The sequence below is a fragment of the Sebastes umbrosus genome, chromosome 12 (assembly GCF_015220745.1).
Source record: "Sebastes umbrosus isolate fSebUmb1 chromosome 12, fSebUmb1.pri, whole genome shotgun sequence".
NCBI classification, from domain to species: Eukaryota; Metazoa; Chordata; class Actinopteri; order Perciformes; family Sebastidae; genus Sebastes; species Sebastes umbrosus.
The window spans coordinates 27448151-27471835 of NC_051280.1; the positions used below are offsets into that span (position 1 = coordinate 27448151).

The 23685-nt window shown below is 41.7% G+C and overlaps 1 protein-coding gene across 2 annotated transcripts in view; it reads left to right on the plus strand.

Moving 5' to 3' along the window:
* Positions 1 to 23685, plus strand: part of LOC119497896 — a 152409-nt gene that overhangs the window by 62887 nt on the left and 65837 nt on the right. For both annotated transcript variants that reach the window (XM_037786325.1, XM_037786324.1), the window contains one exon: positions 14965 to 15259. In XM_037786325.1, the coding sequence (XP_037642253.1) occupies positions 14965 to 15259 (295 nt within the window). The remainder of the gene's footprint in view (positions 1 to 14964; positions 15260 to 23685) is intronic.

Genomic DNA, 23685 nt, shown 5'->3' on the forward strand with positions numbered 1-23685 from the left:
CACTCACATGCAATTTTGAGGTAAAGTGCTTTTAATGAATGATTTATATTTCATGTTACATTTCAGAGGGGAATGTTGAACTCTTTATTTCACATTTATTTTCTCAGCTACTCTTTTTTTATATGTATGATCAACATATGATGAGTTGCTGTCGATGAAGCTTCCACACTAAAGTGGTTAAATCAGCTAAAACTCACTTACATGTGGATGCATTTGTAATGATAATCCAATAATACCATATATAATAAAGTACTCTTAAAGGGGTCATTCTGCTCATAGTCACAGATTTCATACATGATTATTAACTGTGTGATAAAAGCGTTTTTCCTGCCTCCAGTCATCAATAAATGTTAAATTTCATATGGAACTCTGGGACTTTTATTATTAAATGTGCTAAATTTGATATCCGGAGCATTAAAGTAGCATCAAACAGCTATTTGCTATGTAAAGATAAAGAGGAGCAATGTCTACCTGAGCAGAGAATGAAGTCGCTCTCCCTCTATATGTGTTGCAATCAGAGTTTCTCCTCGCTTTGTTGACATCGCTGGGCCGGCTGCACGTGCCTTTTAGTGCATGTTAGTGCATGTGAGTGTGCCCCGCTGGCTAGCTCATGGCCGCTGCTCTGCACTGCTGTCATATGGCAGTTACAGCTGATAACGCCGTCTATGGTCCTGCCATGCCGGCTGTCCCTTTTACACAGATATATATCGTATCGTATAGATATCGTACCTTTGAGTTCATGCTGCAGATAACACTTTTTGTACCCTCACTTGAGAAACGTTGAATACTTTGAATGCAGAACCTTTACTTGGTTCATACTGAGTATGTTCACACTGTGGTATTGCTACTTTTACTAAATACTTCACTGCTGCTGTATGCACATGCTTAATTCCCTCCCCTGACCTGAAGGGAGGCTGACATGAACACACAAGTACTTGTAGATTCTAAACACATATTTGTGACACAAACACATCACAAAACACAGAACGCTTGTAAGTTCTGCTTCAAAGTCATGAATAACACTACTCAGATAAAAGGGTCCTTTATGAAACTGAAGGAGAGAGGAGGGAGTCATGCAGACAAAAAATGTAAAAATAAGAAAGAGTGTGTGATGGTGCCAATAGGAGGTCCAACACTAACTGTAAACACACACCTCCTGACAAGGAACTCATCAATAATGATAAAAAAAAACTCTCCTTGCAAGCAGCTCTGTGTGTCTGTGTGCTTCCACTCTTACACTCCCAGTAGAAATCATTTAGCCTCCGGGTCCGAGCACAGCAGGGGTGAGACAGCAATTAGAGAGTGACTACAGTGTTGGAGGAGAGGGAGGAGAGGGAGGAGATAACGAGACAGAGGAGAGCGAGACTACCGTGCAGGATGAAGAAAGGGTGTAAAACCGGAGAGAGGTTAAAAAATAAAGGGGATGTACGGCACATTAAGGGCGGCGTTAATGGCATGTGGACACACAGAGCGGAGGGGTAGGGGAAAAAAAAAAGTGAGAGTGGTGGAAAGTGAGGAAAGGTTAATAGCTTACAACCGGCGGAGGGGAAGAATGTGTGAGGCAGTTTAAGAAAAAAGAGAGGAGTGAGAGATCACACGCGTTTCTAGAGCTGACCTCTCGGCCCGACGAAGCCCGAAGCGAGCAGCAGAAACACAGACAGGAGAGAGGACGAGAGGGTTATGAAAAGAGGCAGCGGGGAATCCAGGGCATCGGCGCCGGGGACAGGAAGGGTTTTTTCACGTGGAGGGAAATACAAGAGAGCAGGGAGGAGAGAGAGTGACAGAATGGAGAACGCAGTTAAATACCATTTTATTGCGAGCCCCCATGGAGGCCACATTCAAATCTGTGTCTCTGTGCTGAGTGGGTGCAGGATCACATAGAGAAAATAATAGACGGGATGACTGAGGGAATAAGGCTACGAAGAGAAAAGAGGAGGAAGAAAAGAGGAGAGACTGTGGAGTCTATTAAAGATGGAATTCAAAGGAAACACAGCACTGCCTTTCTCTTCTTTACTTCCAATCTCCCCTCTCTCTCTTTATAGCCCGTGTTTCATCTCGGGATAATGTCGAACAAATCAGCAAAGCGAGCATCTGAATTTAAAGCACCGTTCTCCCGGATGTGAGAATGGCAGTAATTTATCTCCCAGGGTATATGAACCACTTAGAATACATCTACACCATTTTCAACTTAATACAAAAAATCTACTTGTAGATAACCCTGGAAATTTGGGTTAGTATGTGTGCAACCATAACAAACTATGGTAAAATAAAGCACAAATTGTAGCTGGTTCCTCGCTTGAGGTTAACCCTTCAAGGTCAGCAGTGTCAATGGTGAGACACAGTTGGCTAGTGTGCAAGTAATGTGTCATAGGGAACATGTGAAGTGAAGGAGTTGGATTCATGATTATGCATAGCCCAGCGTGAGCTCTGTGACCTTGAGCTAATATTCATGCGTTGGCCTGGACCGTGCACTCCACTTCTCCCCGTGGCCCTGAAGGAGGCGTGAGTCAGGGAGCGAAGGGCACGGCTGGAAAGGAGGGCAGAGGAGGCCGAAGAAGAAGAAGAATAAGAAGAAAAGTTCCATGACAGAAAGAGATAGAGAGAGAGAGAGGAATGAAGGCGAGAGCTGTAAGGTGACACAACTCCCCCTCAGGCAGCCACAGTCGAGCAGAGAGTTGCAGCTAATCATAGCGTCTGATCAGTTAATCATCACTGTTGCTAAACACGTCTGATTTGAACTTTAGCTTATACCAGTTTACCCGTGGATGAACCTTGTGGCATGTTTTTTTCAGCCAATCTCAGCTTGACATTATCAAAATCAAAGTATTAAATTCAAGACATGAATATTTTGCTTTAATCTGTCTGGAGTGCTCTCATGTTAACATTGATGCTGTGGTAAATTAGGTTGTTGGGTAAGCTTCTGAGCTTTAGTTTTCTTGGACTGGATTCCAGCACTAAAGGCAGCAAAGTTGGAAATCTAAATATGGTTATAAATCTACTTCCAGAACATGATTTTTTTTTAACTATTATAACATGGCTGTGCTCCTAAAGTCACATAACATGCCACACTTTAATCATAATATGACACATACAGGCCTGCTCATCTATACTGTATGTCTATGGCATGGTCTATGGACCTGGCCATAAGGGGGCAAAAAGGGGAAAGCTTTCTGGTTACACCCGCTAGGGGGGGTGCATGAGTACCAGCAATAATCATATTCATTCTAAATACAAGTAATGTAAACCAAATTCTATTTTGGACCAAAATATCACCATTACTTATTAAAACAACAAAAATAAGCATTGTATGTATGTTGTTTTAGTAAAATGTAGCCTGTTTCATAATGAAAACCCCCTCTACTGAAAATGGTACTAGTAATTTTTTATACCTCATAACTAGGGCCGTTCGTCCTGTCCGTGTCTTGCTTGCCAGCCATTTCCATTTTCCTGTGTGACTTGTGTGTGACAAAAGTGAGAGTGAAATACACCTATTTATTACGTTTGATAAATGCCAACGGGCAACGGTTTTAACAAACTGTAACGTTAGCTCTGAAAACATAACCGCCATGCGCGTGAATATGCCAAATTATGCGTTCATATGCGCGTGCACGAAACGAAACTCGCGCTTTTCAGCAGCAACCTCTGTAAAACTAAATCAGCAAACTTATTTTGGCTGCTATGGTTCATTGCTTGTTTGTTTTTTTAAAACCTGAATTACTCAAATTGTGTTTGTTATGGTGAACATGTAGACACGGAGCAACATTATCATTCATTTGAAGTCGTGTTTCTGGCCACCTGGCAAATGTAAATCCAATATTCACTCTCTTGTACTTCTGTTTGGTCTCCACTAACTCCTGAGCAGAATATGTGTCTCTTTAATTGCTAACTGCCCCCCTCTGTTCCACAGCTAGTCTGCTGTTTGGTGCTGAGGCTGAAAACTAAGGCTGATAAAAGCTATGACCAAATTGTAAAACTGTGAAACCAAAATAATGATCATAAAGATGCTGAAATACTGAGTTATTTCAATTATTGTTAATATAAAAATATGGATTACAGCATCTAGTATTGTAATTTAAACATCAACTTTTGCTTACATTTCTTTGAACACTTATCACTTGTGTAAACTGGGCAGGTATTTGTGGCCAACAGCTGGTGTGAGTAGCGGAGGCCACAGCAGTGAGGGAAGAGGCTCGGCCACAGAGAGGGGAGGAGGTGCAGCAGCACGGCGAGGGCAGGTCAGAAGAAGAGAGCAGGGTCAGGATTAGATGAGCAGCAGGCCAGGGGAGAGCAGAGTGAGCGGGTGATAGGTGGCACCTGATGGGAGGGGTGGTGGTAACAGAGGTGAAGAAGTAGGAGGAGGATGATGGGAGACGAAGAGCAGGGGGAGGGAATTTTCTCTTTAGCTGACAGATGCACACACACAGGTTAATATTTTAATGCATCCTGAGCGGGCCTGCCAGGGCAAACACACACACACGCTGAGCTAATTAAACTACAGTGACACACAGTATTAATAAAGCATAAATACTGTCCATACATCTTGTTATGTAATATATTAAAAGTCTGTGTGATAATGTGCAGGGACTCCAAAGACAATTTGGAACAATACAACACTGTAGGTTATGTTTTATAGATTTTTTAATACATTACAGCGGGGACACACTGCCCCCGTGATCCGTGCGCGACAGCTACCTCGCTGAATTGCTGCGTGTCTCATGGTGTCCATACCAGCAGTGTCTGGGCTGCTGCTGCCAGCCCTTTCTTTCTACATAGTTTGCCTTTCATAATGGCCATTTCACGTCATTATAAATGTCATTTATACTGTATTTATTTTAGAGAGAAAAAAGTTAAGAAGCATGTGCTCATTTGTAAACAATAGTAACAATCCACAATTAAAACCCAGTACTTTATTCATTCATGGAGCCGTGCAAGTCACTGCATCTTCTACAACACTGTCCTGTAAATATTTCAGAATATAAGCCTTGTGTTAACAAATGAAGGAATTCTATCCACAGAAAATACACTAGAGAGCTTTTTATTTCGAAACAGAAGCAGGAAGCGTTGATTTCAAAATAAATCTTTACTGTTTTTCATATCTGTGACATATTCTACAGATACAGACATTGAAACTGTAGTAATGTTGCTGGTATGATGTCAATATACTGTCAAACGATCACTTTCACTGTCTGTGACATATTCTACAGATACAGACATTGAAACTGTCACACTGTTGCTGGTATGAAGTCAATATACTGTCAAACGATCATTTTCACTCTCTGTTGTTGCTGTGAACCACGTGTGGCTCGCGGTAAAAATAGGTGAGATCTTGAATATCTAGAAAAGACGCAGCTGACACGCAGCCGAGCCATGCCGCAGTCGAACCGCACCTGATCCGCGCTGCTCACGCGGGCAGTGTGGCTGCTCTAACCTGTTAACATGGACGGCGAAATAAAAAGCAAGAGGTTCCGCGACGCACACGGGCGGTCTGGCCCGGCCGTGACGTACCATTGTTCACATCATCACACAGAGTCTTAAACAACCTGTGCATTTGTGGCAAGAAAGGAAAAAAAAATTCAACCGTGCCCCCTTTTCACAATGCTAATAACAAAAAAAATGAAAAAGATAAACAGTGCTTGAAATTCCCTTTCATTAATGCACATTGCTCTTTTTCCTTTACACACAAACACACACATACTTTTGGCTCCCAATAGCAAAAGCCATTCCTCTTGGCAGTGGCACGCGGTGGCATATATGTGGGCGATTTGCCCTTTAAATGTACAGCAGTGAGTTAAGCCTCCAGTGGCCTTTTCCGAGCTCGTCTCCTTCGGCTAAAAATATGATGTGAAGTATACGCCACCAGAGTGGAGCAGTGAAGCAATAAAACACAAACAATCGCCCGACAAGCCGCCACACATACACACACTCCCTCTAATACATCAGCTGATTATGATAATCAAAAGTGGGATTTGCATACTCTGAGGCTAAAAGCACAGTTTTGTCCTGAATAATGTATTGCGGAGGAAGGGAACAGTGGCGAGATGCATTGAACAGCTTATGGTGCTAAAGGAAAAGTCTAATAATGATGAATAATGAATGTTCTATTAGGAAGTGTGTGTGAGTGGGAGGAAGTCTGTGTGTGGGTGTGACAGAGAGGGACTTTGCAGTGTGTGTTGAAGTGAAGGCCACACAATGTGCCCTCCAGAGACAGACTGAATTAGATCAAACGAGAACAGGCCAACATGTCCAAACCACAACTGAATTAAAGAGGCGATCGACGCTAACCGAACTTCAATGATGAATCAATGGCGGATCAATGCTAAACAATTAGCTGCTGCTCCTCATGACGTATTTAAGCCGCGTCTCACTGTAAGTCAAACAGACAGGGAGCGACAGGAGACTGTTTTCAATACAGTCTGACATTTTCCTGTGAGTGAGCACAGAACAAAAGTGAATTTCTCCCCCCCACATTCGCAGCGAGAATGGGTTTGATTGAAAGTTCAGACGGGATTTAAAACTTGTCACAGTACAAAGGTCTGTCTTCTGAAGTCACAAGTGCTCCTCATAGGCTGACTGGTTTCTGCTTCTGTTTCTGTGGGGGGTTTATGTTCGAGTGCCTCTGCATAATTGGAAGGTGTTTTCGTTATGTGTGTCTGCATTGATTAGAGACGAGAGACGAGCAGTCGAAGTAGAGCGAGCAAAATTTGCATCCATGTGTGTGTCACACCTGTGAGAAACGCTTATTTGCATACTTTTTGTGGTTAGGCTTTTATGTGGTGATAATGGTTTGTTTTAGTCTAGCAGGGAGTGTTTTCACATCATGGCAATTATCTTTATAGGAATCGTGGTGAAAGAATTTGAAAGTTAAAGCATAACTTTGTTCTTATTCTCATCGTTTTGGCATAATTATAACATTAACTTAAACATTATACTCACCCAAATAATCACTTCTAGACTGGCTGGGCGAGAAACAATCAGCCAGATGATCAGACAGCATGTAAATAAGTAAATAGTTTCTAAATGATCTAATCCACTTTATTTGGAGGTAAAATCGCAAGTGTGTGCATACGTAATGTTGGTAATAAATCCCTCATTGCACTGGAAAACTGTGTGCACAGCTATGGCAAGTACAGTGGGTCAAAGTTGAACCAGGCGCTCTGGTATGTAAACTGTAATGGATGTTTATGATGGACAATTTTGGTAATAACTTTCACTGTTCACCTTTTTTTCTCTTTCAAATAAGTTAGGTAAGTGGGGACTTATTTTTCGAAGCGTTTCCAGATCTCAGCTGTGAAATTGGTGAGTTTAATGTTATTATCACCAACAGAAATGATGGCCAATAATAACACCCAAATTATAATTTATTTCCTTTAACCCTCTTGAGACCCGCGGGATCTGACTTTACTGTCTTTCAGAGGCTGTAGCAGGCTCAGTTTTGGAGTTACAGGTACCAACCATGTCATGGTTGACGCTTGTCAGGAAGGAGGATAAATTATGCTCAAAAGTTAGGCTACATTTTGGCGAGGGGAAAAACTCATGGTCATTTTGAAAGGGTTCCCTTGACCTCTGACCTCAAGATATGTGAATGAAAATGAACTCTATGGGTACCCACGAGTTTCCCCTTTACAGACATGCCCACTTTATGCTAACTCCATGCAGTTTGGGGCAAAAACCATGCAATTTTTTGCATGCAGTATAAATGTGTTATTTTTGCCTATTCTAATAATGATGTGTTTGAATATTTCTGCATATTGGGGTCCCCAAGCAGTCTTGGAATTGCATAAATTGGCTTTAACTGGAAAGCTGTTAGACTCTAAATTGTCCGTAGGTGTGCATGTGAGAGTGATTGGTTGTCTGTCTCTATGTGTCAGCCCTGTGATAGTCTACCCCGCCTTCGCCCAATGTCAGCTGGGATCGGCTCCACCCCCCCCGTGACCCTGAATAGGATAAATGGTTACAGGTGATGGATGGATTGATGGATGGAAAGCTGTTAGTCCCCATAGTAACCATTTCATACAGTGAGACCAGTTTTTGAAACTTGACCTCACTGCATAAAATGACATATACTACTGACCTGCTATCTCCCCCGAAAGACCCCATGTCCCCCCTACAAAAGACAAAAACGTGTCTAAGTGGGTCTCTAAGGGTTAATATAATCAGTGGCTTATTATGGACTGTATGTATTATTAAATGTGCCTGGTGTGCTTAATTAGTAACAGTGTTAATAACTGTTGATTTAGTAGCTCTTGATTTAAAACACATTTTTAGTGTGTTATATTTTGGCAAAGGCTAATTTGGTAACGCTATATTTCATGGGTTTGTAATTTTTTAAAACTGTAATTAGTTAGCAATTAGAGGAAAAATAAAATCGCAGTGTTGTATTGGTACATTAATTTCCAATGAATCCATTCAACAAGCTTTTCTTTCAAGCATTTCCCCCAAACTAGCACTAAATAACATGAGTCATGTCAGGAAATATCTCATTCAACTTCAAATTATTCCTAAATTTTTACCTGTAACTAAGATAAAGTGCCTCTTATTTCACTTCTAATGTGCGATTTGGTGGAAATGTCAAATTGAATTTGTTCTATTTGCATACTAAACATAAAATAAAGTTGAGACATTGTGGTTTTTTGTGAAAGAAACAGAAAATGTTGATAATACTGTGGGGGTCTCGCTTTTTTCAAAAGTGAAACATACAGCTTTCCCAACACCAATCATTTTCATACAGTCCCCTCCCTGTTAATGCAAATCACACTGATGCAGTTAATCCCAACCTTGAATTTGAGAGACATCACGGGAGTCAGTCTACCCTACCTGTGTCTACACACTTGTTTGTGTTTAGATATAGGCGTAGGTGTGTGTTGTGTGTATCTCGCTCTCCTGAGGCCCAGATGGGGATCCATTGCTCTCCAGATGGGAGAGAGAGCGAAGACATCTGATGATGGCAGATCTGATCACAGCCAGCCCAGAGAGTTGTTGACTTTAATTACTAGTCGCCGTGTAGATGTTGGCCTCAGCTTTGTGCTGTGCTCTATTAACCGCTCCACACTTCCTGGCCTGCTCTAAACTGTTTCTTCTCTCTCCAGGTCACACTCACAGGTACGCACAAAGTGCACACACACGTATTCTTCGTCACGCCTTGGCTCCTTGTCCACTCTGTGCAATGACTGTGCCAAGTGGAGGTCCAACCAGGGCAGAAGGAGACTCGGAGTCATTACACCTCTTTCTTTAAAGCTACTGAGGCCACCACACACATTCACCTGGAAAGATAGTTGTTAAAATAGTCACGTATAGTATAAGACACACATGCACACACACACACACAAACACTTAAACTTACACATACCCTCAAGCAAAACTAATGATATCTCAGCGGTAGGTATTGGCCACAAGGCACAGTTTCATTTCAAACGGGCTCTCTGAACTCATGTGGGCCTTGTCCCAAATTAATTTTGCTGCCGTTTTCCCTGATCGGCTCGGCCGTTTCTTCAGACATCTCTCTGAATTGGTGGGCCTGCTCCAAATCGATTGGCTGACCCTCTCCCCTCTGCCCTGTTTGACACTCCCTGGCATATACGAAAGAGCTGGCTCAGCCCCAGCCTGCGGCGGTGCCACCACCGAGCCTTGTTGTGGAATTCGACTGGCCGGTGGGGCTCGCGGTCGTCCTTTAGGCCTGCGGTTCTTTTGAAGTCGCCACACAGAAGATGAATAGCTTCCGCTCCACTTTGCAGAGGAGATTGGGGGGGGATATTCTCACACCTGCCTGTGTGCCCTTGCAAACTCTCCCTGATGTGTTCGGGGAATTGAACCTCGCTGCCAATCGCAGGGCTCAGCGGTGCCGCTGTACGCCTATTGGCGTTTCATGTGAGCTGCCAGCCGCTTTTCCACAGTTCGTAATTTTTCCTGCTACTGTAACCTCACCCCCCCTTTTTCAGCCTCACACAAGCGCAGCAACCACACACACACGCTGGATGTGTGGGGGAAGACATCCACATTCATTAGGCTAATGTACGGCGGTGGAAAAAAAAACACATTTTCCTGGTGTTTTTATGATTTATTGTGCAGCAGAAATGTGAAATTGTGTATATGGGGTATTAGTTATTTAAATGATTTAGGGGTTGGCAGAGAGTACTTTTCCTCCTCGCTTCTTGATTTATGGTTATTGCAAAAATGTGAAATTGAGTATATGAGTATAAGCATATTACCTTATGATAATATAAGTAATTGAAGAGATTTAGGAGTCTGGGGAGGCTGGGTGTTGCATACACAACTGGCACCAGGGAAAATGGAAATGGCAGCTTATCAGGCTGAAATCACTCTCCAAGCAGAGGTGACACATCAGTAAATTTGGCTTTTGTGGCCAGTGGCTTCATATTGTTTGGCTCCTGATATATTTGATGGTATATCAGGGGGATATGAAACGAAGGAGTTATGAGATGTCATATTATTCAAGTTAAGCGGATGTGAAAAATGGTGATATCCAGTTGTTGTTAGTGTATAATATTGTTTGGGTATTCTTGCACACTGACAGGTTGCTTAAAGATATTCCGAAGCCGTGCCACCTCTGTCGCCATAAAACATCCGTAGCCATTATATCTGCTTAAGTGCGTTTTCCTTATTATACTTTCCTATTAATCTAGGAGGGACAGATAAGGGTGAGAGGTCAGCCTTAAATGGATTTGGTTTCCTTCGGCTGGGCTCTCCTGCTCCAGAATGACTCTGAGCTGTGCTTTCAATCAGCGCCTCCACCGCTCACTGTGGTAATGATGGCCGGGGCTTCATTAAGAAGCTCGTTAAGTCCCCTCGTTAAGCTGCAGGGCCGTTAAGACTTTGATTGTTAATGGCTCTTCGTTAAGACGAGTGAGGACCCAGCCTCCCATGGTGGTCCTGACCGGCCGGGTGTTTTGGCCAATTGGCCCCAGTTGCGCCCCTCAGAAGATGGAGGATGTAAGCAAGTCTAAACTCAGTGTAGTTTAAATGTAATACTTTACAGTGAACTTGTGTGACCCTGACTGTGACAATATACATGTGGTAGGTCCAACCACTGGTTGTCCTCAGTTTATAAACCTCTTTATACCACTAAACTGTACTATTTAGTACAAAAACAAACAAAAAAGCAGACATGGTATCGCTTATCACTTACCTGCAGTAGATTAAGGCTGCCCCATCTTAGTCCTTTTATCAGTCTTAGTAGACTAAGATTTCTTTGATGGCTTTTTTCATGCTAAATGACTTATTTCCAAGAAACTTATGAGCACATCTCTTGTAAACACTTGATTTACGCGTTTACACGTGTGATTCTTTGTAGAGAAACTGAGTTTCCCTGATGTTTTAATTATATCAACAAATCGATTAGTCGAAAAATCGTATTTGTGTTGGTCAACTAAGAATTTCGGGCTGCATGGTGGTGCAGTGGTTAGCACTGTCACCTCACAGTAAGAGCATCACAGGTTCAAACCCGGCTTGGGGCCCTTCCGTGTGGAGTTTGCATGTTCTCCCTGTGTTAGCGTGGGTTTTCTCCGGGTTCTCTGGTTTCCTCCCACTTACCAAAGAATTATTGACTCTAAATTGCCCGTAGGTGTGAATGTGAGCGTGAATGTCTGTCACTATGTGTCAGCCCTGTGATAGTCTGGCGACCTGTCCAGGGTGTACCAAGCCTTTGCCCAATGTCAGCTGGGAACGGCTCAAGCCCCCCCGCGACCCTGAATAGGATAAGCGGTTATAGATAATGGATGTGGACTAAGAATTTCTTTGGTTGAGGACAGGCCTATAGATATTGGCCCATTGTCGGCAGTGCGCATGTAGATTTTTCTATGGATAGTGACGGCCGGGTAAGGCGTGTGTGTGTGTGTGTGTGTGTGTGTGTTTTTTTTTTTCTTGCCTCACTGGTACTTTCAGGTGGTCAAGTTCACACAGTTTTGCTCGCCCTGCACTGATTGGACTCCATTTCCTTGTATCATTTTAAAGTATGTTGAAATTGAGGCATATACCAGTTTGCCTGAGCGTTTGCAGCACTGCTTCTGCCAGCTACCAGAGCTACCTGTAAGAGGTCCATGTGGAGGTAATTTTGTTTACTTTACTTACATAACCCCTTAAAAGGGGTTGAGTGATGATCCACAATGTTTTGAATGATGGTAAACGGTTTTATAGTCAAAATGCGTCAGTATGTTTTCCAGTGTCAGTGAGTAAAAGCGATTGGCACATACTGCATTTTGATGACTATAAAAACCTTTTACCATCATTGAAAACATTGTTGCTCCTCATTTAACCCTAAACCCAGAAGTCTAACCTGCTGACGGGCAGGTGGGTTTTAGGAGGTTAACTATAGCTGGTGCACCAGTCTTCCTTAGATAGACTCTTAACTGTATTTTAATTCACAGAGCAGGCCTTAATTGTGCCATAATTATGAAGCCTTGTCACAGTTCTGGTAGGTGTTGTATGGGCTGAAAACAACAGCAGGTAAACAGTGAGGTTTGCTTAGTTAAAGTTCAGAACATATAGGTAGGGAGTGGCTGCTTATATGACTCAAGAAGGTATGAAGAGCCGGGGACAGCTGCTGGACAGGATGACTATGGCGAGGTCTGGGTCAGCCTTTTTCATAGAATACATTTTGACATGCCACATTTGGAAAAGCACAGGTGCTTCAGTTTCAGGGTCCCGGTATTGTGCATGCTGGCTCACTGTCACACTGTCATGACTTACTGTACTGGGGCACTTGAATAGAACAGAGCCATCGTCAATGTTTATTAGTATCACCTGTACTTTTCCTACTATTGCAAGTCGAAATGTCTACTGGGAAAAGGGAGCCTGATGACAAAGACTGTTTGAACTGGTGGGCATTGAAAATGTGCAAAAAAAAAGTGCAAAAATAAAATGAGATGCTGCTGTTGCCATGACAAGTCTATATTGAGAAAAGTTATGTGATGACACATTGAAATGATTCGCTGCTCAAAATCTGTCTGTGAGAGTCTTCACACTGGAAAAAATGCAATATAAAAATGTCAAGAGGAAATTTTCAAAGCACCTCTGCATCATAATTCAGTCCTCTATGGCTGCATGCTCAGTGTGTTTTACCACAATGGATAAATGCAATGTTTCCTTAGAAAAGCTCTCGCTCTACGGCCTGACCAATGCACACACACACACCTGCTCATGAGCTCGGTAGAGTTGTGCATTACTTCTGGCATTCACACTTCAAAAATCATCAAAGTGGTGTTCATTTGTGGAGATTATTTTACAGAACAAATTAGTAAATTAGTATCAAAGGAACCCGTGCGATTCTAACTTCCGTGTTGGCCTACAACAATCCGTCATCCCTGCACCACTCTATTTGATACAGCTAAAACGCCATGAATCCAAGCTGGTCAAAGCAAACTGCAAAGTTTTCACAGCTAATTTTAAAGCATACAGTTGTGAGTGTTGTTACTAACAGTAAAAGATTTTAGGTGTAACTGGAACACATGGTCACTTTTGTTATGGTCAAATAGTTCCTAACTTCAGAAACACAGTTGCATGAACATGCTAAAGCCAGTCAAAGCTATCCCCCTTCAGTTCCACTACAAGGTGCATGAGAAAAGACTTCAGAACAGCATTAAGTCTATTTCTAGTTCCCTAAGTGCATACTGCTCTCACACAACACCCTCTATGTTGGCTAGAGTGCTTTCAGATTTCCCAATTTGCGTCGTCATTTAAATAAAGGGGATCTTTTGAAGGTGAAGTGCTGTTTAACTTTTGACTTTGTGCTAAATTGTTCACACAGTTTTTCAACTTTTTTAGACAGTCTGAACTTGTGATTGCTTTCTTAGCCATAAACAACCTTGTCAACATCCGTACTTATCGTTTACCCCCCTGGGAAGCTGGCGTGTCCATGCTATTTCCCTCCTTGAAAAATGGCGATCCTCAAAGTAAATGAACATTTCGATTCACAGTATCCATTCTCATTTCGTTTAGCAAATGTGCTTAGCTGTTGCCATGCAACAATGCTCTCCTGAGCTAACCCACCCGTCCCTCTCCCCAGCCGGCTCTCCGCTCATCTCCCCGTCTAAAGTCACAATGTCACACTTTCTTGCGAGTGGCGGCTAATATAGCGCCCCCTTTTTTTTTTTTCTGGTCACAGTTGCTATTCGATCCACGTAGTTGCGGGGGTAATGAGATTGAATCTTGATGTGCTGGGTGCATCCCGCTGGCGTGTCTCTCTCGTCGGGGACGGAGGACAGTGTGGAGCCTTCCCTGATATTACCTCTCCCTGCATGAGAGGACGCTGGTCGCTCCGCTGCTCTGCCATCCCGCCAGGCGCTGATCCAATAAAGCTCAACACAAGGCTGTGATCGATACGGCATGTCCCACTCCCATGCAGCCCTCTACTCTCCCTCATACACACCTATTAGTTAGGGAATAATTGATTGGCCTACTGTTCATTATTCCTTTGATTTGGTGCTTTCATTAAATAGCCAGGGCACTGCATGTGCGCTGACTAGTAAGCTCTTGCCATTCACAGCTGCTGGGAGGTGAATAGAGGCTTTAAGAGTGAGCAGGAGAGTATGTGTTCTGGATATCATAGGAGATCAAGGAGATGGTTCATAACTGCTCATACTGCAGGAAGAGAGAAATGAGACGCAGCACAATGAGAGAAAACTGTGTGTATGTGAGAGAGAGAGAGAGAGAGAGAGAGAGAGAGAGAGAGAGAGTGAGGGAGGTATTGTGCCGATTTCTTTTGTCTGCCTCTGTTTAAATTCATTATAACCCGGAGGCATGCAGAGGATAATCTGTTTGTTTTGTCTTCAATGCCTGTCTCGAAAAAACAAACTTAATTTTTAACTGGTGTTTACTCTTGTCTGTCTTTCCCACCCTTTCTGTCCTTACCTCTCACATCTTTCACTTTCTATTTCCACTCTTTTTCTTTTTCGTCCTTGCTTCTATTTTCCTCCTTTTATCCGCCCCTCTTCCCATCCTCTCTCATCCTAGCTCCACACCGACATGGACAGGAATGATGGACGCACTAAATATGTCCTGCGAGGCGAGGGGGCCGGCTCCGTCTTTGTGATAGACGAGAAGACGGGTAACATCCACGTCACCAAGCCACTGGACCGCGAGGAGAAGGACGAGTACCGTCTCATCGCCACGGCCACCGACAGGCAGACGGACCGGGCCCTGGAGCCGTCGTCGCAGTTCATAATTCGGGTGCAGGACATCAACGACAACCCGCCTATCTTTGACGAAGGCCCCTACATCGCCACCGTGCCTGAGATGGCAAATATAGGTACTGGAAGTAGGGTTGGCAGTGGAGGGAGGGGGGAGTATGGAGCTCAAAGTGTTTAATGTTAAATAAATAAGACATTAGGCAATAATGACTCATACGAATAAATAAATTAGAAAATATAAATGACCCAATAAAGTGAACTGATTTAATAAATTCAACTTTAATTTAAAACTGCTAAACTGAAAACTAAGCTCTGTATTATTAAATATTAATTATTTTTTCTTTAATTATAGAATGTTTATTTCAGAAGGTCTTTTTTTTAATAGGCTGTTTTTATTTAATTATAGCATTTTTCCCGATGGCACTTTTATTTCATAATGCCACTTTTAATGATTGGAGTTGTCACCTGTGCCCGCCTCCGACACCTTTCAGCCAATCAACATGTGCCCCCAGCCTCTGAGCAGGCCAACCAGCTCTTGTTAGCGAGGGCAACAACATACTGAATTCATTCTGAATCAACTAACTAGAAGCTGCCGCTGTAATTAAACACAGTGCACAGTTACAGTACAATAACTAAACTCTCCTTTTATCTAGCATCACAACGCTACACATGCTACCATTGACTGTATATATATATATAGATGGACGACGTGTCTCCACTTCCTCCCACTGTACAAAAGTGACTACTTCACTCAGAGCAGCTGTCAATCACAGCTGTCAATCATGACGTCTCATCCCCTTTTTATAGCATCAAATCAGAAAGAAAAATGAACACTTGAACATACATCAGCATGATAAGAGCTACCTTAAATGACAGAAACCATCTTTGGGAAAATTTGATTTGACGTGTACTTTGACTTTTTAGTTTGGCCCATGTCCCATCTGCTAACGTGGAGGGGGCGGGCTTTATGAGCTATACTGCAGCCAGCCACCAGGGGGCGATGGAGATGTTTTGGCTTCACTTTTGGGGATCTGTCATGTCGTCCATCTTTATATACAGTCTATGCATGCTACCTAACTAGCCCGCTAACTACCTTGGTTGGCTTGTGAGCTTGTATTTATTACCTAGCACTAAAGTGAAGTACCAGTGATAGCAGCAGCGGCTAGCTGCTCAATTCAGTGTTAGCTGTGTGTCTATCACTCCCTTGTTCACTCATCCACTTCTCCCAAAAGTCGTTTACCGTATAATGAGTGGTAAATTCCATTGTGGGATTGATAGTGAATAGACATATTTTCAAAATGTCAAACAAAAGTTAATTTGAAAATATGAATGATGAAATTGAAAATTGAGTTTTAAAAAAGTACACATTTATGAAATGATTTATTGGTTTTGTAGAATATTTTATTTGATGTATTCATATGATTACTTTATGTCTTATTCACTTATTTAATATTGAACACTTTGGGGCTCCATAGAACACACTTTATAGTTTCATATAGTTTTCTAATTGCTGTGTCCTTGTACCCACCAAGGAATTAATTGTTGTACATAAACTAGTTTTATCTACAAGGAAAGCTGCTCAGAGCTGTCCCGTAATACGATCATCTGAACTCTCTGCTGTGATCTGACTCGCTCAGTAGTCCACAGAAACCCAATTTGTTGCATTACATGAATAAATTGCTATCGCAACGCCATCTGCCATCCAGACAGCAGTGAATAGTTACATTTTTTTCATGACAGAAAGATGATTTTAATCTTTAGACCATAACACCACATGGAGGTACCGTTATTATAGTTTGATCAGGTAACCTCTGTGCAAAGCTGAACATGAGGTAACATCATTACAATCCTGGATTTTGAGATTGCTCATTTGGCTGACGGATCAAAATCTGTCCTCCGCATACATTTCTCTATCTCATCTTTCATGTCCTTTCTCCCCTGTGATTGAGTAATGAGAGCAAAAACGATAAAAAATCATCTTAATAGCTGGATTAAGAACTTACTCTGATTGAGCGGGTTATTGAAGAGACATTCTGTACACAAACTAAGGCTGTAGGCTTTTTATTGGTTTGCTGTTTAATCAGAATAAAGTACTACTGCTGTCAAGCTTCAGAATGATGGATGTCCCCCTTGACCACGGCTAGACAGCATGTTTTATTATCTCTATCTCAGAGGGGAGAATTGTCTGAAGGTATTCTATTCAACAGCTTTGAATCGGTAGTCTGTATAGTCTGCACAAACGCTTCCCTCAAACTGAAAAGAATGTGAAATATTGAAAAATATAATTTATTGACAGCTAAATTACACCAATAATTGACTCAGCGTTGGAAACGTTTACAACCTCTATTAAATGAGTTTTAATATAAACACTTGTTATGAAAAGCACTTAGAGTGTGATGTGAACTAATATTTGAAATACAATGAGCATGTAAATGTAGCCATAGATGTCTTCAGTATGAGGTTTTGACAGCTGCAGCTATGCAGCCATTATACAACACTGACTTAATAATACTGCCTGCTGGATTCCTTTCACAATGAATTCACATTTTGTACACAGCCCGTTTTAGCCTTCATCCTGTTGTATGGTGGGAAAACCTGCTGCACTTTAGCAGGTTCAGTTCAATAAGTTCAACACATTGAAATTTTCTCAGAATACAAAGTTGAGTGACATTTACAACTGATGATACAACTATTGAGTCTGAATACTCCATCTAACATCAACACAACTTTGCAGAGCTTACTGCGGCTGATAAATAGAATTCCTGATTTTGATTGACCAAACTTATTGGTTTTTAGGGCCCCATGAAATGTGTTTTATTTTTTCCAGATTCCATTTTATTTTCTTCCAAATTCTGTATTTTAGGATTTAAGCACATTTTTCACCAGAAAAAACTCCTAATAATGTGGTGGATGAATAAAATGTCAATAATTCATAAGAAAATATTAAAAACTTATGTAGCACAACATTGCACTATTTTATTTTTTATCAATGAAAGTGCTTCAATACAGCTATAAAACATTCCGTCTTTTTGTAAAATGAAGTGCTCTAATTGTAGCTGCCAGTGTTGAATTCCCCTCAAACACGTGTCTTGCGCTCTCATTGGCTGTAGCTCCCTGACAGGTCAGACATTTAGCCTGCTGGTGATGCATCGGAGAGCACTCGGCTCACGTCTTTGAACAGTGAGCGCCGAGCCGACGCTAAATTTGCCTCTGATCTGGGGCTTTTGTCAGGAAGCTCCAAAAACTGTTGGCGAGTGGAAAATCAGGGTTGAAGTCAAGTCGTGTGAACTACACTAGTCGTCTGAGAGGGCGTTTTTGATATGACTGTGTGTGTGTGTGTGTGTGTGTGTGAGCGGGGGCTGAGCTCGCTCTCGGTGAAACGCCGACACAGAGCAGAGGAGAGAAGCAGCGTGCCCGTGAATGAAACCAAAACATAGCGGTGTAGTTTTTTTTTGTTCAGTTAGCTTGGGCACTGTGAAAACTAATTTTCGTTATGCTAAATATGGCTTTTAACATGCAAATATGTAATGTTAACAAAAGAAAATATAAATACATTATGCAAGTGTAATCCATTATGCTTTCATCCATCCACACGGCCTTCACGACTCTTCCAAACGAGATGGGGGGAAGAGGCGAACACACCATGACCGCGCCTTCTTAGGAGACAGGAAGTACCATTTCAAACCATTAGCAGAGCTTGTAATGAGTCATCTTTGTTTTAGAGCATCTTTGCTGTCAGTCAAATGTTATCAAACCACAGCCACACTGACAAGTTCTGTTCAAGTTTTCAGGAATGCAACACATAAACATAAATAGAAGGATATGCTCATTCATGTAAAGAGACAATAGACACGATGCCTTCTATTCTCCCATTGCTAAACTCTATGAAAAATAATCACAAGCACGTACAGATTGCAAACACAATGTGGCATTGAGTACATTTTCATCAGCAGCACTATGTCTTATAGTCGAGGTGAGGTTATACACACAAAGTGAGAATTCATCTGTAAAATGAAACGGGCTGACATTTCAACTATTCAGCACAATTCAGCTCAGCTTCATACTGTAGTCTTGACAGATTCATTTTATCGAGCCGAACTGATAGTGTATTCAAAACAAGCAGCATCGTATGCCTCGGGCGATTTTCAAAATTATGGCACTTAATATACTGAAATATAATTAAGTAAAAACAGTTTAACCTGCACTAGGTTTAATGAATGAACAACCCGGTGACGCGTGTCCACATGATATGTTAATAAGAGGCCTATTTGATCTTTGCCGTGTTTCCCTTTAGGCGTGAAGACTTTTTGCAAAGTGAAATGCACTCTGAGAGCAACTGTGCAAACATTTACTAATGTACAGTAAGAAATCAGGCAAACTGGCAGGCAGGTGCAAGGGGGAGGAAATATTCCCCTCTGTATGGTTTCAGCACAGCTTTGTGTCCGTGTAGCACGAGTCAGAATACAAGGATCTGCCCTTTTCAGATTGTAACACCTAGATATAGTTTCCAAAGGGCCTTCAGTGCAGTTGCGAACTAAAAGCAGCACAAAGTGAAGGGCATTTGCACTGATAGATTTTCCGTATATGTAGGCCACATGCTTTACCTCCCCTTTTACAGTCTCCAGTCTCATAAAAATGTTTTGTACAAGAGTTTAATATAAATATACAACATTAAACCAACTTTTATGAAACACAAACATACATTAAACATCTTACATCATCCTTTTGTAGAAGTTTTATGCGAGTACTCAAATGCACTTTTTGTTGGGAGCAGGCAGGTCAGGCGGTGCTGTTCAATTTTATTACTCTTTTGGCATGAAATTGCATCTCTGTTTCCGCCTGCTCAGACCAGACAGAGGGAATTTCATGGCTGGAGTTGGAGGCTTTGCACACTCACACAGACCTCTCCGAAAACCCCACAAAAAAATCAAAATGCAAATGGGAAAACAATTTAAATGCAATGCAGGCAGGATCTGTAATGGGTTAGATTAATGGGTGATTTTTAATAATACTGTCACCACAGCTGCTAGTAGGATGTATGAGGTATTTTCCCCCTTTTGTTGATTAAATACCTGTAGACATCACACTGTACAGCAGCAGGAATGATACAGTGCATACGCTCCATCTGCAGCCTCTAATTTAAGAGACGTGGAGCTTGTAATTATGCACAGGCCGAGCAGTTTGGGTTCTTATAATAATAATAATAATAATAATAATAATAATAATAATAATAATGTGGTGATTATTATTGTTATTGGGAGCTCCCAGGTTATGTAACCGTGTAAATGTCTTAAACAGACTATTGTTTTTATCACAATATTTGCATTTGTGACTTGTAAATGTATAGTACACAGATATAAGTAACTGCATATTTAATCATTTGAGCATTAAAAGCATGAGCCAAATCCAGTGCAAATAGAAACAGCTGCTATTGTACTACATGAAAAGAAGACATAATCTGCCCATTAGGGATGCTGTGTATTCATATTCAAGTCATGTATACCATGTCGCTGCTTTGGGATTTGCTCTTTGCAGAGAGAAGCAGTTTCCTCTCGCCTCATTAGGAAACCAACGGCCGCTTTTAAACGGGACGAGCAGCTGATGCAATTGGCCAAAACTGAATCCCACCCTGACTCCACCTGAGAATAATCTATTCCGCCTACCAATCACGTATTCATACACTTCCATCCTCTTTTTGCACATTGCAATGCGAACCAAGAATTAGTTGGTCACACCCTCCTGCACTTGCAGCCGGTTTCAGGAAAATAGAGCCCTCAGTTTGTGAGGCAATACTCTGTGAAATGCTTTTTGCTGGAGCAGAATTGGTGGATTCTTAAAAAATGATGAAATTCAGCCGCCACGACAGTCATGGTGAAAAAGGAAAAGTGGGTTTCTGGGGCAAACACTTTTAAATCCATCAAAAGTCGATCCTGGATGCTTCAGTCGGTAGAACATGAAAATCTACAGTTCGTCTGCGTGTACAGTTTAGATATTCCTGTTCAAACTCTGTTCTGTTTCCTGTTGGCATTGATGTATGGCAGAGTCCGTGATTCAGATAATGTTTATCCCCCCAAAAAAACACAATACAGTTTATCAACTAAATTCATGAGGGCAGAGTGGAGTCATTCTTCGAAAACAGAGAAACCGTTAGATTAGCGTCTCGTATACGAGAAATAACCCTTTTTCCAATTTAATAAGAAATTATAGAGGATTACAAAATTATCTCCCTCTTTGAAAGCAATCATTTTCATTTCATTTTCTCTTGAAAAGCTGTGACAGAGTGCATGTCACAGCCGCAGTGACCTGATAATATTTCCCGTGACTGAAGAGAGATCATGTACAGTGTGACAGGAGTGCTTGGAATAAGAATGAAATAAGAGGTAGGGGCAGAGATGGAGTGGGGGGACTTTTGCGCTCATATTTCCAGCGAGATATTGGAGTGACAATAACTGTCTGAGATTGTAATTCAGAGCATGCTGTCTGCAGAGTGCCTGTAGGAAACAGTTTGTATGTACAAAAAGTACTCTAATCTCCATTTAAACTCCGCTCTGCCCCTCGAAAATGGGTTCTACTTTGAGGAGCACTCCTGCCTTTTAAAAGCAGGGAGAATTGCTTTCAGGAAAACTTCAGAATTTGCCAGAAAAAGAGGGTATTATTTTTAAATAATTCACCCCTAAACTGGTTTGTTTGGAAAAGTTCAGCAAATGTGGCCTGAGGTCGTCGTCGTCTGCCCCTTAAAGGTTGTTTCCAAACAATCGAGGCTGCTCCCGCACTGAATTGTTTAATTCAGATTAGAATAATGACTCTGCCAGCAGCCTGCCGGGGCAGAGCCCAGGGAGACAGCGGGGGGTGGGGGGCGATGGAGACGAGCACTATTTAGTAATCCTATCAGCTGCCTTATGAGTGTCTGCTCCTCATAGCAGCTCAGTCTTCAGATTGAGTTGTTCAGTCAATCATGGATTCAATATTTACTTGACGATTCAATATTTACCAAGGCGCTTTCCAGCACGCTTGACTGTGGAGATAGCTCTGCTGTGAGGATCCTATCAAAGACTCGTTACATGAGATATTTAAGGGTGAGGGTGGAGGGGAGAGGGGGGAGAGGGGAGAGGGAGTCGGCGTCTCGTCTACGGCAATGAGACACTGATGAAAGGTACGCTGGAACTGAGCCAGTTCCCTCCTTGTGTCTGCAAAGTGTTTTGTGTTGGTTTCACTCGACTGGGTTGAAACATCTCTTTGCCAGATGTGTATCTGCATTCTGGGAGAATGACTCGAATATCAAGTTTAACCTTGAGTATAAATAGTATTTATATATATATATATTTATATATATTAGGGCAGTCAATCGCGATTGATAATATGATTGTCCATAGTCCATAGTAATAATCGCACATTTTTTATCTGTTCAAAATGTACCTTAAAGGGAGATTTGTCAGGTATTTAATACTCTTATCAACATGATTGTGGGCAAATATGCTGCTTTATGCAACACATGTATATATTTATTATTGGAAATCAATTAACAACTCAAAACAATGACAAATATTGTCCAGAAACTCTCACAGGTACTGCATTTAGCATACAAAATATGCTCAAATCATAACATGGCAAACTGCAGCCCCACAGGCAACAACAGCTGTCAGTGTGTCAGTGTGCTGACTTGACTATGACTTGCCCCAAACTGCATGTGATTATTATAAAGTTGGCATGTCTTTAAAGGGGAGACTCGTGGGTACCCATAGAACCCATTTTCATTCACATGTCTTGAGGTCAGAGGTCAAGAGACCCCTTTGAAAATGGCCATGCCAGTTTCCTCACCAAAATTTAGCATAAATTTGGAGCGTTATTGGAGCTTTATAACTGAGCCCACTACAACCTAAAAATCGCAAGTTGTATTATCTATGGTATTATCACATTAACTTTAACTTTTGACAGCCCTAATATATATATACTGTATATATATATATATATATATATAAATAAACAAACAAACTAGGGACTCCTATTCCTTTTCCCGAGAGAACAGACGTCTTATGGCAAGAACATGCGTTCCAGTTGGATGCATGGCAGTGTGAATATTTGATCCTTGTGGAGTGTGACTGGCTGTACAGCATGGCTGACAGGCTGCATACCAATAGGTTTTGCCTCCGCCTTGCACTTGTTGCATCAACCTCAAGAGCCAAACTGTTTGATCCTTAAGTCTGATTAGTTTTTACTGCTGTCAAAAGAAACATTTCTGTCTACTTATCTACTTATGCCCCCCTGCACTTATCTACAATATCTATAGTGAAAAAAAAAAGCTTGAAACATAATGGGATTCAATAGCAGACACTTTGTAGTCTGTGTCAGTCTGGTTTGGTTAAGGAGTGCTTTGAAATAAAAACAGAAAGTGCAGATAGTGCTGTAATAGGGGTTTTTTTTTCTAGCTGGTAAGAAAGTGTGTGAAATGGAGAAAGAAATCAAAACTGAGCGTGGATTAAAAATAATGGCCTAACATCTGAAAACAAAGGTAAAAACAATGAGGTGCCTACCATAGATATAAAAC